Raw genomic sequence first — 15725 nt, 5'->3', positions numbered from 1 at the left:
AGTTCAAAATTCTTTTTCATTCATTCATTTATTCAGGTATGCCAAGAGTACCTGCTGAGAAAAACACTCTGCCCAGGTACTCTCTGGGAGACAAAGATGCTGGTCCTGTGCTCAAGGAGTCTACTGCTCAACAGCAGTTTTTGGATCAAAATACCATCTATGTCCCTGGTTTTAATGAGTGTTGTAGCTTTTTAATAATCATAAAAACAAAACCAAAAAACAATCCCCACACTCACAAAAGTTTACATTCTGTTCAGAGGCATATGTAAATGGATAAGTAAATCTAAAATAATTCTAAGAGAGAGAGCATGAGCATTTAAGTATTTATTTTATTTAAGCATTTATATTTATTTAATATTTTAAAATTATTTTTATTTTTTAGATTAAATAAAAAATTTTATTTTATTATTCATCATAATCATAATTAAATATTTTAAGTATTTAAGCCTTCACCAATTCCTCTCAGTTCCTATAATGGAGATGATGCCAGAACTGAGTCTTGAAGGAAGGATGGTGTGAAGAGTGAATCAAACTTTTCTTTGCTTATTAATCAGCAATTTTTACATTAATCAATCAAGAACTTAAAGTATCCTTACCAGTCACTAAGTAGGAGAGTTCATAACTCATTTGCCAGAGTGAAAACTCCAGAGACACTGACCACCCCTTGGACAGTACTAGACAAATTGAAAGACTGCGATTGGTTCCGTAAAGTAGAGAAAGGGACAGGAAGTGATGTGGAAAAAGGACTATAAAAAGTCCTGAATTTCCTGTCCAGGGGATCTTTGGCTTGGATCTTTTCCTTTGGACTGCTCCTGAGACTTCACTTTGGGACCTTTTCTTTTTGGACTTCTCCCTGGATCCTGTGTTGGTGAGCTGGGTGAGTAGCAGACCTTCCTTTCCTGGATTCTGGAGAGACCCTCCTTTCCTTGCTTCCGGAGAGAACGGTTCTGGAGAGGCCTTCCTTTTCTGGAGGAGGCTGTACTGGTGGAACCCTTGCTGAAGACACCACTGGGTCCTCTAGCTAAAGATTATCAAGCCCTGCTGGGGCTGAGACCCACACCAGAGCAGCACTTAGGGTGATAGGCTAGATCAGTGGTTCCCAAACTTTTTTGGCCTACTGCCCCCTTTCCAGAAAAAATATTACTTAGCACCCCTGTAAATTATGAAACTATTTATTGAACTCAGAATAGAATGATACAATATTAGAATAATACAAAAAAAGTGTGGCCGTCACCACTCCGCTGGATCGCTGCAGCACCCACCAGGAGGCGGTAGCATCCACTTTGGGAATCATTGGGCTAGATAATTTTCTACCTTCTTCTTACATTTTCCTACTTTCACTCTTTCTACCTTTTTGTAAATAAAGCTACTAAAAGTCATTTTGACTTAAATTATAATATTTTTAAATCAGCGACCACAATATTATTATAGAATTCTCATATTAGCATAAAAACCTAAATTTTTAAATTTTTACAGTGGTCAGAGGGAGAGGTCAGAAGGGAGATGATGGCAGAAAGGGGATATTTAAGTCCATGGAACAGAAAGTAGCATAGTTGGTGTGGAAAATAAAGCACGTGGCCCCTTTGCCTCAGCCCCTCTCCAGGAGAACCAGAGAAAAGCAGAAATAATAAAATCAGATTATTTTGCAAAAGAAAGTCATTTAGAGATAGGAGGGGAAAATGACTTTGGATGATTTATGAATTTTCTTTTTCCAATAATCATTTTATCTCTTTTACTCACGGCCACGGGTATCTCCATTTTACCAGACAAACCTAAGGCCGTATGTCTTCTTTCACAAAGGAGAGGCAACCTATGATACAACATAAAAAGTTTTGGATCTTAAGTTGTGTTCAAATTCTGGCTTTAGTATCTGCTGTTAGTGTGTCCATAGACAACTCACTTTTCTGAGCCTCAGTTTCCTCATCTATAAAAAAGGAGGTTGGCCAGTAGAATTGCTTGTTGGCTCTTGGGAGGGGGGAGAGAAAAGGGGAGGGAAAGAAAATGAATCATGTAAACCTGAAAAAATATTTTAAAAAATACAATAAAAATTTTAAATAATAATAATAATAAATATAAAAAGAGGTTGGACTAGATCAGGGCTATGGACCATTTCTCAGAATAATGTTTCTAAATGCATAAAATATAATTGAATTACAAAGAAATTAAAACTTGGTAAAAACAATGCCATTTTTCCTCCATCCAGGAGATCCTGGACTCCGTGAAATCTAAAGAGCCTGTGTGTGGTGTACAAATCTTACCTCCATTCTGGGAGAGAGGCAATGGAGGAGCTGCCATTACAAGGCAACTTTTGGAGAAGAGATGGAGACACTCCCAACACAGACAATCATTGTCAAGTGAGAACATTGGAAATGTTGAAAACAAGATTCTTACCCAGCTTATCCATGCTGACTCCCTCTGCTGCTGCAAGTTCAGACTGAAAAAAGTCATAATCAAACCTGGTCACATCGTCATTGCTACGTTCAGAAGGAAATCCAATGTAGAGGTAGGCACTGTTGGATCCCAAAATAACTCTGTCCTGGGGAAAAGACAGAAGATTAAATGATCCCACCATTCCCTCCTCATATTAAATATCCCTGTTTTAAGAAGGATTTCTGTTTCTGCCACTGGCCTAGAATGGGGAAGGAGTCCCAGGAATAAGAATGGGGATGGAACTCCCAATTTGACTGATGTGGGTTGGAACTTGGGGAAACAGCCTCGACTGACACAAGTCATCACCTTCTTTGTAAAGTCTAGTCTTAGAGAATTTCCTACAGTACAGAAACATTACATGATTTATCCAGTATGTGTGGAGGAGAGGCAGGGTGGTGTAGAGGATAGAGACCTGGCCTCAGAACCAGGAAGAGCTGGGTTCAAGTTTTGTCTTATGTATATACACATACACATTTGTTGTTGAGTTGTTTTAGTCATGTTCAGTTATTGGTGACCCCATTTTAGGTTTCTTTTTAGCAGAGATACTGGAGTGGTTTGCCATTTCCTTCTCTAGCTTATTTGACAGATGAGGAAACTGAGGCAAACAGGATGACACTAGTAAGTGCCCAAGGCCAGATTTGAACTCAGGTTTTCCTGATTCCAGGCCACCTATAGTATATGTGCATCTATTTGTTTTGTTTTTCTGTATATATATATATATATATATATATATCTCCCTCCTTCCTCTCTCCTTCTCTCTGTCTCTCTGTCTCTCTCTGTCTCTGTCTCTCTTTCTCTCAAGACATCACATTTGAAGACATCTGAAGCATCACAAAACTTGACTTGGAAGAAATTTCAAGAGCATCTAATCCAGTTCCCTAATTTTACAAGTGAAGAACTAGGCCTAGAGAGATGACAAGGAAAATGGAGAGTCATCCAGTGAGGTGTTAGGAAATGCAGAATTATAACACCAATCCTCTTCCAAGATTTTCTACGGCATCACTTTGTCTCTTTTTAATTTCTTCCCATCCAGTTTTTGACCTTATCATTCCACCAAAACTGCTCTCCCCAAAGTTACTAATGCCAAATCCAAAATCCAGAGATTGTGAGCTCCCTGAGAGGAGGGACTGTCTTTTGCGTCTTTTTGTATCCCCAGTGCTTTTGGCACATAGTTGGTGCTTAATAAATGTTTATCAATTAAATAACTAACAAAGAAAAGAACAAGTAGGTCAATAAGCATTTATTCAACACCTTCTAGGTGACAATTGCTCTCATGTTACAGCTAAGGAAAATGAAGCTCAGGTGGTCCCTGGCCTTATCTAAGATCACCTGAGGAAGAGGATGAGGGAAAAACTCAGACCTCCTCATTTACATCAGGTCTACAAATAAAGATAGCCCTAAGGATACTGGCGCCTCACACGCCACTTTAAGAATGCCTTTTAAAGTTCATGATTTTTGCTCAAAAGAACAAAATTAATTCTCATTTGGTTAAGATCTTCCTTTGCTAAATAATATTTTATTTGTAAGAAAGGTTGTAGATAGAGTTGCCTCTAATTGTCACTTCTGCTTTTGACTTCTCACTTCTGAAACAGTCTCATAATTCAGTCTCTCTAGGTAGCACCCCAAGTTTCTCAAGTATACTTTTCCAATTTTTCAGAATGTAAGGATGAAACTTAGTCCTCTCTATTTATGCATCACCTCTGAAAGCTTTTCTAGAATAAGAGTTCTTAGCCTGGAATCCGTGAACCTCTCTCTACATGACCAGTGGATAGATTACATGGAGTTGATGAATTTTTGTTTTTTGAAATATTTTGAAATAATTTTAATTTGAAATAATGTTTTTAATTTTTAATAATTTAATTTGAAATAATTTTAATTTAGCATAATTGGCTTCTTTTTAAATCTTATGTATTTTATCTTGTACATCTAAACACATTTTCTAACCATACACTTGACTAGACTCCCGAAGGGGTCCACAACACAAAAAAAGGTTAAGAATTGCTCTAAAACAACACTTAAAACCTCTGGTTTCCCACACATTCCTCATAGAAGGAGAGTTAAACTGTAACTGTACAGGATCCAAATTCTCTTAAGGAGACAATAAAAATTAGTTTCTTGTAGGAGACACAGTGAAGCTGGTGTTACATGTAACTGTGGGTCACTTCTCTCTGGCTCTTTGTTTCTCATCAATGAAATGAGCCTTACATCACCATCCACCTTAAAGAAGAAAATATAATAAAGCACACCTAAAACAATATTCTTAAATAATATTCCTAATAATATCTTGCCACTGGACTTGAATGAATCTAGAAGAGAGAATGATGCTGATGGCTTCATACAACTCTGCTTCCTTAAATCCAATTCAAGCTTAAGTCAGGATGACTCCATGATGCCATCAGTCCTCTCTGAAAACAAAGGACCAACAATAACACCTAGTAATTTAATATACCTAAATAATATGCCTAAAAGTATACCTAAAAGATAACATACCTAAAATAGAAATACCAGAGAAATGAAAGTCATGTATACAGGGAAGCTAAGTGGCATAATGGATAACACTGGACTTGGGGCTAGGAAGAGCTGGGTTTGAAACCATATTCAGATACTTATTAGCTGGACGATCCTGGCAAGTTATATAACTTCCTTCAGCCTCAGTATCTTTATCTGTAAAATGGGGATCTACCTCCTGGGATTATTGGGAAAGATGAAATGGGATAACATTTGTAAAGTGCTTTGCAAACCTTGAAGCTGCTGCTCTTCTTATACAACACATCTCTTATGAGGGGCAGAAAACACGGTAACCTGGAACCTTGTATATTTAGGTTTGCTTATATTCATTTATTTATCTATCCACATATTTATTTATCTATTCATTCATCTACCCATCCAACCATACATTCATCTATCTATCCATCTATCTATCTATCCATTTATCTATCTAACCATCATCTATCTATCCAACCATCCCTCCATCCATCCATCCATCCATCCATCCATCCATCCATCCATCCATCCATCTATCCATCCATCTATCCAACCATCCATCCATCCATCCATCTATCCAACCATCCATCCATTCATCCATCCATCCATCCATCCATCTACCCAACCATCCATCCATCCATCTATCTAACCATCCATCCATCCATTCATCCATCCATCCATCTATCTACAGGTAGGCAGGTTACCAAATGCTGTAGCTTTGTCTTTGTAACTGTCGGTACACCATTAACAACAACTCTGCACTTGCTCTGTGGCATCACTGTGACTTCTCCATCCATGTTGGTGAATGTGGCATGTTTATCAGAAATTCTACAAGTACAAAAGATTTATGGATCATTAACTGAGTTATCAATAAAAGGCAAACGAGGGAGAATTTTTCTTTTCCATTCTCCTGAGCAAATAAAGCCTATATATTAGGAAGAAAGTAAATTGAAATGTAATCATTATAACAACAACAATAACAATAATGATAGTTACCATTTATATAGCAATTTAATCTTTGCAAAGCACTTTACAAATATTATTTCATTTTATCCTCATCACTCTGGGAGTTAGATGCTGTTATTACTTTACTAATGAGGAAACTGAGGCAGACAGAGAGAGATGTCTTGCCCAGGGTTACACAGCTGGAAAGGATTTGAGACCAGATTTGAACTTAGATCTTCCAGACTCCAGGTCCACTGTGTCCCCTACTTGCCTACACTATATTTGTTCTGTGATTCCTAAGGGAAAAGGCTGCCACTTGCACATGTAGAAGAATGACAAAGTGGAAGTTTAAATAGGCATTAGTGCCAAGTTTTCAGTTTTAAGAAAAGAGAGAGAAACATTATTCAGACCCCTGATTTCAGTGATTTAGGAATAATCCCAGATAAGGAAACTCCTTCAACGAATACAGGTTTGCAACTTGGGTTCTTAAAGAGTTTGCCAGACCACCTAGAGTTTTAGTGATTTGCCTGGGTCTATACAGCCAATCTGGGGCTTGAACCAGGTCTTACTGGCTTCGAGGCTAGTTCTCTACTAGGCAACACTGTCTGTTCTTGCTTGGATATTTCTATTCTAAATAAAATTTAGTCTGAGAGTGAGTATTCCAACTGGAATACTGGGTAGGAACTGTCCGTTGTCACAGGCATATAGCATAGCCTTTGGGAATTGATGAGACCTTGGAGGACTTTTATGGAGAATTAGATTAGTATTAATAGATGGTAATTAGCTTTTTCCATCTTCCCTGAAGACAGATAAACTCTATCAGGACAGACTTCTGTTAGAGAAAAAGAACACCTTCCTGGTAGTTTGGGTTGGTGACAATGAGAATGAGTCATTAGGAAAGGGCGTACAATCTCCTTCTTTGCAAATGTCTGGAAGGGATGGGGTGGAACTTTGCATGAGGGCAGGGAGAGAGTCAGGATGGCTTCTCAGAGCCCCAAACTAGACCAAGGAATGAAATACTTTAATACTGAATAAAGGCACTGATTCTGAGAAACTTACCCCAATCCTTGAAGGATAATTTTATTTGAAGCTGCCTGACCAACATTAGATGAACCTGAAAAAATACAAAAACATCTCATTTTAAAATGACAAGAATAAAAGAAATAAAGACATCTCTGGGCCATCGTTCTCAGATGAAGATCCAAACTTTAATGGTGGAAATAAAAGTGGGAGGTCTCGCCCTGCCCTAGCCTGTGGCAAAGACTTCCTTTGTTCAACTTTGTGTTTTAGAGGCTTATGAAAGTGATTATCATGAACAAGGCAGAAGGGACATAGGATGTTGGGAAACATACTATCATTTTGGTAAAAAGGTTCCATAACATGTGATACAAATGAATAGATTCTAGTACAAGGTTAAGATAAAATTTAATTAATCCTTTAATGACTAGTCCAGAAGTATCCTACTGCCTCTGGGAAGGGGGAGCTCAAAGTAACCTCTCTTGGCCATAATATTCTGGGGAGCCTGTAGATGGCCCAGATCTTCACAGGATCAGATAACACTGGGAGACGCCAAAGATCCTACGATCTCTTCAGGTCAGCCATCAGACTCACCCGTCCAGAGGAGCCCAGCTTGTTTCCTACTGCATGAGTGTCAGCTTCCCTAGAGAACTACGCAGATCTGAAGTTTTTATTTCTCCAACAGAAGCTCTTAATCTAGTTAGTTGCTATAATATTCTACTACACCAAACTATATCCTTTCTAATATATGGTTAATATTCTATCATGATAACTGACATCTTATATACAGTGTAATAACTGGGTCTAACTCTTTCTAAAAATCATAGTTGCAGTTACCTGGCTAAAGGATTATGTGTGATCTCTTGGTTTATGATCAATAATATAAAAGCAATAAAAAACAATTTTCCTTTCAGGTGGAAAAGCACAGTGGATAGAGCGCCAGGCCTGGAGTTGGGAGAACCTAGGTTCAAATCTGGCCTCAGACAATTCCTTTGTGATTCTGGGCAAATCACTTAACCCCAGTTGCCTAGCCTTTGCCACTCTTCTTTCTTAGAATGGATACTAAGACAGAATGAAGGCATATTTTGAAAAACTGATAGGGAACAAAGCAGAACCAAAAGAACAATATGTACTGTGGGCACAATCATAGGAAAGAAGATGCCTTGAAATGGCAATAATATTCAAATAAGAGACAGCAATTGTATTTAAAAAGCCCCACAACGAGTAGAAATGCAGAAGAGAAACATGATTTATCATATGGTTCTATGAGTATATGAATGGGGGTTTTTGGTTTTAAAAGATCATACTATTACAAATCTGAATAATATGGAAATAGGTTATGAGCAATTATACATGTATAACCCAGTGGAATTACTTGGCGGCTCTGAGAGGGGGGAAGGAAGAAAGGAGGGAAAGAATATGAATCTTGTAACCATGGAAAAATATTCTAAATAAGTAAATAAAATTTAAAAATAAATAAATTAAAAAATAAAAAGCCCCACAACAGGTTGTAAAATAAGCACCTATCTCTTATTTTGACAAAAACAGAACTGCTAAGGAATAAGATAAATATAAAGATATAAATAAATATAAAAAATAACTTTATAGTTCAGTACTAAACCATTTTCAGGGATTATAAATTGTGGGGGAATCAACAGGGATTATGCTGGCAGTTTGTAGAATGTGTTGACACAAAGTTTGCCAATAACATTTTAGAAATTAAAAAGGGAACCCCAAGTAGCTTATGGTATTGCTTTTTTCGACATTTTTTTTGTTTTATTTTTTAGATTTTTTTTTTCCTAATAAGATTAAGTCTACCTAACTCACCCAGGTAGGAACTATAGCAGTCCCTCATAGCCAGGTCCCATACTGATGAGTTTGGGAGCTTTAACCAGGGCCTCGCCACAGGAAGCCTAGTGGCTCTCTCCTCCTGGGGACACCCCAGATGGGTGCCAGACAATGTGGATACCTGATAAGTTTTAGCTGTGCTATGGCTTATGACTCCTGAACACAATTGATCTATCAGCCTCAGCCTCCTCAGCATCTAGGAATGCCCAGCATGTGCCCTTGGCCCTGGCTACTTTTTATCTTTTAAAAAATTTTATTTATGCTTCTTCTTATTATTATCTTTTTATATCACAGTCATTTGGAACTTATCTATAATTCTATGCAGAACTCTATAGTGTGAGATGTTGGTCTGTATCTAGTTTCTTTTTTTTTTCTTTTTTTTTTTTTAAACCCTTGTACTTCGGTGTATTGTCTCATAGGTGGAAGATTGGTAAGGGTGGGCAATGGGGGTCAAGTGACTTGCCCAGGGTCACACAGCTGGGAAGTGTCTGAGGCCAGATTTGAACCTAGGACCTCCTGTCTCCAGGCCTGACTCTCACTCCACTGAGCTACCCAGGTGCCCCTCACTTTCTATTTCTTTACGGGCTTCAACCTCTCTTTGGCCAACCCAGACATTATACTTTCTTCTTGAATCCTTTGATCCCTCTTCCTAGTCTTCATATTGTACCAATCCTAAGTCTTTGATGATTACAATCATTCACTTTCTTCCAACTTATTCCTGAGTCGCTGAATGCAACTGGAGAAATGCAAAGAACCCTGCTAACTAGGCCCACTACAAACTCATATTATCTAATTTCAGTCCCTTCTTCCTTGACTATTGGCAGATTAGATATCTCCTCCTCTCTCTTCTCAAAGCCCAAGGCCACACATATTCTCCTCCTCACAAAATAGTCAACTTCCCAAAATTATCTTAACTGATGAAATCAAGGTTATTGGTTCTGAGTTTTTTCTTCCTTCCTTTCTTCCTTACATCACACTTCAAAAACCTGTTAAATTATAACTGAGTCTGAAGTAAAACTGATCTTTCTCCTTGTCAAGGTCAAAGTCAAAATTTCTACTTCTGTCTTTGTTCCTATTTTCCTCCCATCTTCTCTGGAAATTTGCCTCTCAGCCATTCCAGTCTCACCTTTTCTATTGCCTACAAATATGTCTAAGTCTCTTCAATCCACTTCTGTCACTTCTGTCCTTAATTTCAATTAACTTCACCTAATTCAACCATTGACCCAAGCTTTTATCCTGTAAAAAAGAATTATTTAGTTTCTTTAATTTAATGGGGGACCTGGAGATCCTCTTACCATAGAGATGTATAGGGATTAACCAGCCCGCAGTGAGAGAAAGTAGGAACCAGGGAGCCCCTAGCTGAGCCAATGTCAATGGCAGGTGGTCAATAGCTGATAGTTGGTGGGTCAGTTGTTGAGAGTTAGGGCTGGAGTTGAGGGGAAGTTGGCTGCTGGGCATGAGTTGGTCATTGGTAGTTGGTTGCTGGTAGTGTGGGTTGGTGTTTAGTTGCTGGAATATAAAGGCAGGCCTGAGCTTACTGCTTGAGAGGGTTTTTGGCCTTAGCGTTTAAAGGGATCTTTTTTTTTTTTTTTTTGCCTCTGGGATCTCTAAAGAGTAGGAGATCTCTCTCATAGGTAAGGATCTGCTGTCAGTTGCCTACTGACAGTTTGGGCTGCTATAGAAAACTGATTGAAGGAGTGAGTGAGTGGTGGCTATCCATTATTTTAGGGAGTTAGGTAGTTAGTGAATCATTTATAGATAGTGTAGGTTAGATAGGCCTGGTGTTTTCCAGGCAAGAAGAAGCTGTCCTCAGAAGACAGAAGTAGTTATTAGGAATTTTAGGTATATTTATAGGGTATAAGATTAATAATCTCTCTTTTCTCTTTTCTATCTTTCTATCTGTACTTCTTTCTTAAATTAAACACTAAATTGTTAATTGTTAAAAACTTAATTGTTAGAAGTTTTCTTTTCTCTGGCTTAAGGGATACTATTAATTTACAACTCTACTACATTCTCATTAAAACTTAAATGATTAAAAGCTGCTTCTTATTTTTTTGAAATTCTTATTTCTCCTTCATATCATTGCCAAGTCCCTAGAAAGAACTGCTTGCTTACTTCCTAAACTTCCCTATCATCTGCCAGGTATTAATACCTAATAATCTGGCTTCAGAACATACCACTTGACTGGTCTCTCAGGATTACCAAAGATCTTATAAATACCCAATCCAATGTCTTTTTCCCCTTATACTCTTCTTTTTAGCTGATTACACTTTCTTTGGATCACCCATTCCTGCTAAGTATTCTATTCCCTTGATTTCATTTCCTCCCTTGGTTCTCCTCTTACTTGTATTACAATTCCTTTTCAGATTTATTACTATCATTCTTTTCCCTAAATGTGGGTGTTGGCCAAAGCCCTATCTTGGTCCCACTTCTATTCTCCTTTGCTGATCTCATCACTTAGCATCATTTGCCAGATAACTCTATAGATACAATTCCAATCTCTCTCCTGAACTCTAGTCCTACCCAGAATCACAGAATTCTGTAAGTTTTTATTTAGAGGCAGTAAGGAACCAATTAAGGTTTTTAAACAGGTAGAAAGATTATTTTGGCAACTATATGAAATATGTATAGGTATAAGCCTAGTACTTAATACCTTCCACAAGTTGGTTGGTTCTAGCCCACTTTCCCATTATTTGTCATTAATCCCTTTTGCATATTCTATGTTTTAGGCAAAATGGATACTTCTCAAAATTGATATTTTATCTCTGTACCTCATTTACTAAACATGAAGGGGATGGTTATGGTGGAGAGGAAGACTATAGGTCAAATACTAAATTCAATGATGAAGAATGAAATGAGTAAACAAGGAGAAAAATTAAAACATAACCATGTAAAACAAACAGTTTTGCATATTTTTCTTTTCCTTGTTATTTTTCAGAACATGGCTAAGGTGAAAATGTGCTTTGCGTGACTTCATATGTATAACTGGTATCATATTTTTTGCCTTCTCAATGAGTGGGAGAGGGAGTAGAGTGAGAGAGAGAATTTGGATATGAAAATAAAAATTAAATTTTATAAAAAAATAAAAATAAAACAAGCAGCTTTGAAAGGTGTAATAACCTTGATCAATCAGAGGAGCAATGCTATACATGAGAGAGAAGTGACGGCTATAAGGTGCAGAATGAGACATATATATGTATATATGTATAAATCTATACACATACATATATTTGTATGTACATATATGCATATTTATTATGTATGATATGCCTTTGAGGTTGAGGGGACTTACTTTCCTTGACTATGCATATTTGTCAACAGGAAAATTTTTTCCCAATGGAATAAGAAGGGAGAGAAAAATCTGTTCATTAAAAAAATAGGACAAATGACCTGAAGTCAGCAATGTGGATATGGATAAGGTAATATCAGCTTCAGCTAGTAACTAAATGAAAGAATGTAGTTATTATGAATAGCTGCTTGAGGGTTCTGTGGGAGAGAAATACACTGGGCACTACCAGAAGAATACAAGGTAAGTTAAATACCAGCTAGAATGAAGTGCTTGAGAACTCCTGTGAGCTGTGGGTCCTCATTGACATTGAAGAGGTAAGGGAAAGCCTTCATCATCTGCCGTTCCTAGAAAGGAAACTGGGGTTAGTGGCTTCATCAATAAAACACCAGAATCAGGCTTCCTTTTCCATCTACTTTCCTTGAAAATTATATTACTTATTCACTTTAGAGAATACAGCTCACCACAATCTAACCAAACTTGAGAAGACAGAGTAGAAAGAAGATTTTTTAAAAATGGAGGTTCTGCTGGATAAGGAAAAAGCATTTTGCTAAGCAATGATTTTTCTTAGACTATAATAAAAATTCACCCTCTATCAAAGTTAATGGGAATCACCCCTTTAGGGTTAGTTCCTTGTCTGTTCCAGACAATTGAGAGTGAACATTACTTGATCACTTGAGGTCATGGGCCGGCATATTGAAATTCATCAAATTAGATGGTGATAAGTGATAATCTAGACTTTTTCAGATAGTATTTTTTATGGCAAGGAGGAGAAGCTTTTGCTCAGACTGTGAAAGTACTGATTAAGAAAGACATCATAGCTGAGTCAGGGGTGAAAAATAGGAAAAAAAATAGGGAAAAAAACATCTTAGGAAAGGATGAACAAAGCCTTACATTTGATTCAGAAATGAATTTATTTGGTCCGTAGGCCAAGTTTTGTTTTCAGTCTGGTTCTTCAGTCAGGCAACTATCTTGGATGGCTCACATTCTTTGTTATGGGGATCCAATAAACCCAGTACCTTTCCCCACCAAGCTCTTGTCTATTTTCTAACTCAATCTTCCCCTTAGGCTCCCATTAGAACACTTCTCCATTGACCTCCTTCCTTTGGGGCCCTGCTGATAAACTAGGTATTAGATCCTGATAATGACTTGTTATATTTAATATATTTCCCCAAGAACACTTTGAAAGAGACCTTCTAGGCCAGCTGTTCTTAACCTAAGATCCATAAATCTGTTTGTTTATTATGATGACTGAATTCCGACATAATTGGTTTCTTGTTATCCTGTCTATTTTATTTTAAACATTTAAACATCATTCTCAGAAGGTACATAGGTTTCACCGAACTAGTCAAAGAGTCCATGATACAAAAAAAAGGTTAAGAACTTCTGCTCTAGACCTTAACCCAAAGGATTAATATAGGAATTTAAGGTAGCTTGGCATAATAGTGGGGGGATATATTTTGAGGTTAAGGAATTAGAAGTATAAGTGCCCACTTAACTGAGAGGGAACATGGCACGGTGGAAACAATAGTCAGGAAGCCAGTTCGAATCCCGGCTCCACCACTGTATGGCCTAGGAGCAGTGACCTTACCTTTCTAGGCTTTTATTTTCTCAACTCTAAAAAGAGGGGACTGAATCACTAAAGTCCCTTCTGGTTCTAAATCGATGCTCATACAAGCCTCTCACCTAAGGCTGAAGTCCAGCCTTATTTTCTCACTATCTTTCCCCAAATACAAAACCTGAGCTAGTTTAGTCCAGTCTTGGATTATCAATTCACATAAGAGAAAAGAAAAAAATTCATTTAGCAGTTGCTGTGTGCAAGCCCCAGGCAACTGTGGTCACCGGACTCAATGCAAAGTTGGGGCGCTTCGTGTAACCTCAGAAGCTCTTCTCTTCTTTTCTCTCTTCAGTTGTCTCCAACTTGGCATTTTCTGCAGCCTGTTTAATAGTCTATCTATCAAGCTGAACAGGTTATGGAAATGAGGGCTGGAAGAGACTGTAGAGATGAGCCAAACCTGCCATCTTGGCAGGGGTGGAAACTGGGTCCCGGAGGGAGGAACCAACTTGGCTTCACCTTTCTGTGTGGGAATGGTGGCAAGTCTAGAGCAATTCAATCACTTGCCCAGAGTCGCACGGTAAAAGCAAGATTTGAACTCGGGTCTTCTGCCTCCAAATCTAATCTTTTTAACACTAGATTCCCCCCCCCCCCCCCCCCCCGCCCCATTCTACAACCATAAAGTCACTCTGACTTTGTGGCAGATCGAGTCCAAGAGTCTCAACCTATCCTCGCATTCACTGTTCTTTCTGCTTATTGTTTTTCAGTCCTTTATAGATGTGTCCAACTCTTCTTGACAAAGATACTAGAGTGGTTTGCCATTTCTTTCTCTGCCTCATTTTGTGGATGAAGAAACTGAGGCAAACAAGGTGAAGTGGCTTGCCCAGGGTCACGCAGCTTGTGTCTGAGGCCAGATTGGAACTCAGGTCCTCCACTCCAAGCCTAGGATTCTTTGCCCTGTGCCTCCTTGCTGCCCCTCTCTTTCCACTATATACTATGTTTTCTCAGTGTATATTGAGCAAAGACTTTAGGCTTTACTTTCTCCATCCATTGAGGAACACAAATTTTTTCCCACCCCACACACAGGTGCAATATAAACCAGCCACTTTGAAAGCAACCACTCCTAGCAGGATGGCTCCCGTCTGGGATGGAGAAAATCTCGATATGACACAAGATTCTTTAGGCTCATGAAAGGTAATTTGAGGTAAAACCAATTCATCTGAAAGCTCTCAGGGGCCCGAAGAAAGTTCACCTGTGTGATTGTACTGTATTGTTCTTCCCACTCTTTCTGAGCCTCTTCCAACTGGTGTTCCCATGTAATCTGGATGGTCTGAAGGCGCGCTTGGTTTTTTGCCAATAAATGCTCCAGTTCCCCTGGAAGGATGGGGATGTTTTAAAGATCAGACATAGAGCATCAAAGACTTAGTACAAAGCAGCCCCTTCGTATACTTATATGTGATATTACATGAATATAATGCATATATGAATTCTATCCAGGAAAGGTATCAGGAGAATTAGCTTGTAAATGAATGACAGCATTTATTGCTCTTTTTTATTCCTCCAATGTATTTACTTACTTGACATATTCACTCACTCAGGCTACATCTAACCCACTTAGTGAGTCTCTTCTGTTATAAAGAGTGGCCAAAAGAGCCCAGGGAAAAGTGATTTTTAAAATTATTAAAAATTTTTTTTTATTTAAAAATTTTTCTCCATGTTTCCATGATTCATTTTCTTTCCCTCCCCTCTTCCCTCCCTGCTCCCAGAGCTGACAAAAAATTCCACCGTAATAGGCAATTTTCAGGTAAAGAAATCAAAAGAATCAATAAGCACATGAGAAAGTGTTCCAAATCTCTAATAATTAGAGAAATGCAAATCAAAACAACTCTGAGGTATCACCTCACACCTAGCAGATTGGCTAAAATGAAAGAAGGGGAGAGTAATGAATGCTGGAGGGGATGTGGCAAAATTGGGACATTAATGCATTGCTGGTGGAGCTGTGAACTGATCCAGCCATTCTGGCTGGCAATTTGGAATCATGCTCAAAGGGCTATAAAAGAATGCCTGCCCTTTGATCCAGCCATACCATTGCTGGGTTTGTACCCCAAAGAGATCATAGATAAACAGACTTGTACGAAAATATTCATAGCTGCGCTTTTT

At 38.2% G+C, this 15725-nt stretch overlaps 1 protein-coding gene across 1 annotated transcript in view; it reads right to left on the bottom strand.

Moving 5' to 3' along the window:
* The window catches only part of LOC123246013 (kinesin-like protein KIF28P), a 58323-nt gene that overhangs the window by 10542 nt on the left and 32056 nt on the right, over window positions 1–15725 (bottom strand). The window contains exons 10-14 of the mRNA XM_044674976.1: window positions 14818–14939; window positions 12267–12357; window positions 6919–6973; window positions 5619–5742; window positions 2392–2536 (exon numbers count right to left, since the gene is read on the bottom strand). Coding sequence (XP_044530911.1) covers window positions 2392–2536; window positions 5619–5742; window positions 6919–6973; window positions 12267–12357; window positions 14818–14939 — 537 coding nt within the window. The remainder of the gene's footprint in view (window positions 1–2391; window positions 2537–5618; window positions 5743–6918; window positions 6974–12266; window positions 12358–14817; window positions 14940–15725) is intronic.

The sequence above is a fragment of the Gracilinanus agilis genome, chromosome 4 (genome assembly GCF_016433145.1).
Source record: "Gracilinanus agilis isolate LMUSP501 chromosome 4, AgileGrace, whole genome shotgun sequence".
Taxonomy (NCBI): Eukaryota; Metazoa; Chordata; class Mammalia; order Didelphimorphia; family Didelphidae; genus Gracilinanus; species Gracilinanus agilis.
The sequence above is the reverse complement of the archived record's forward strand: the minus strand, read 5'-3'. Positions and strand labels throughout refer to the sequence as shown.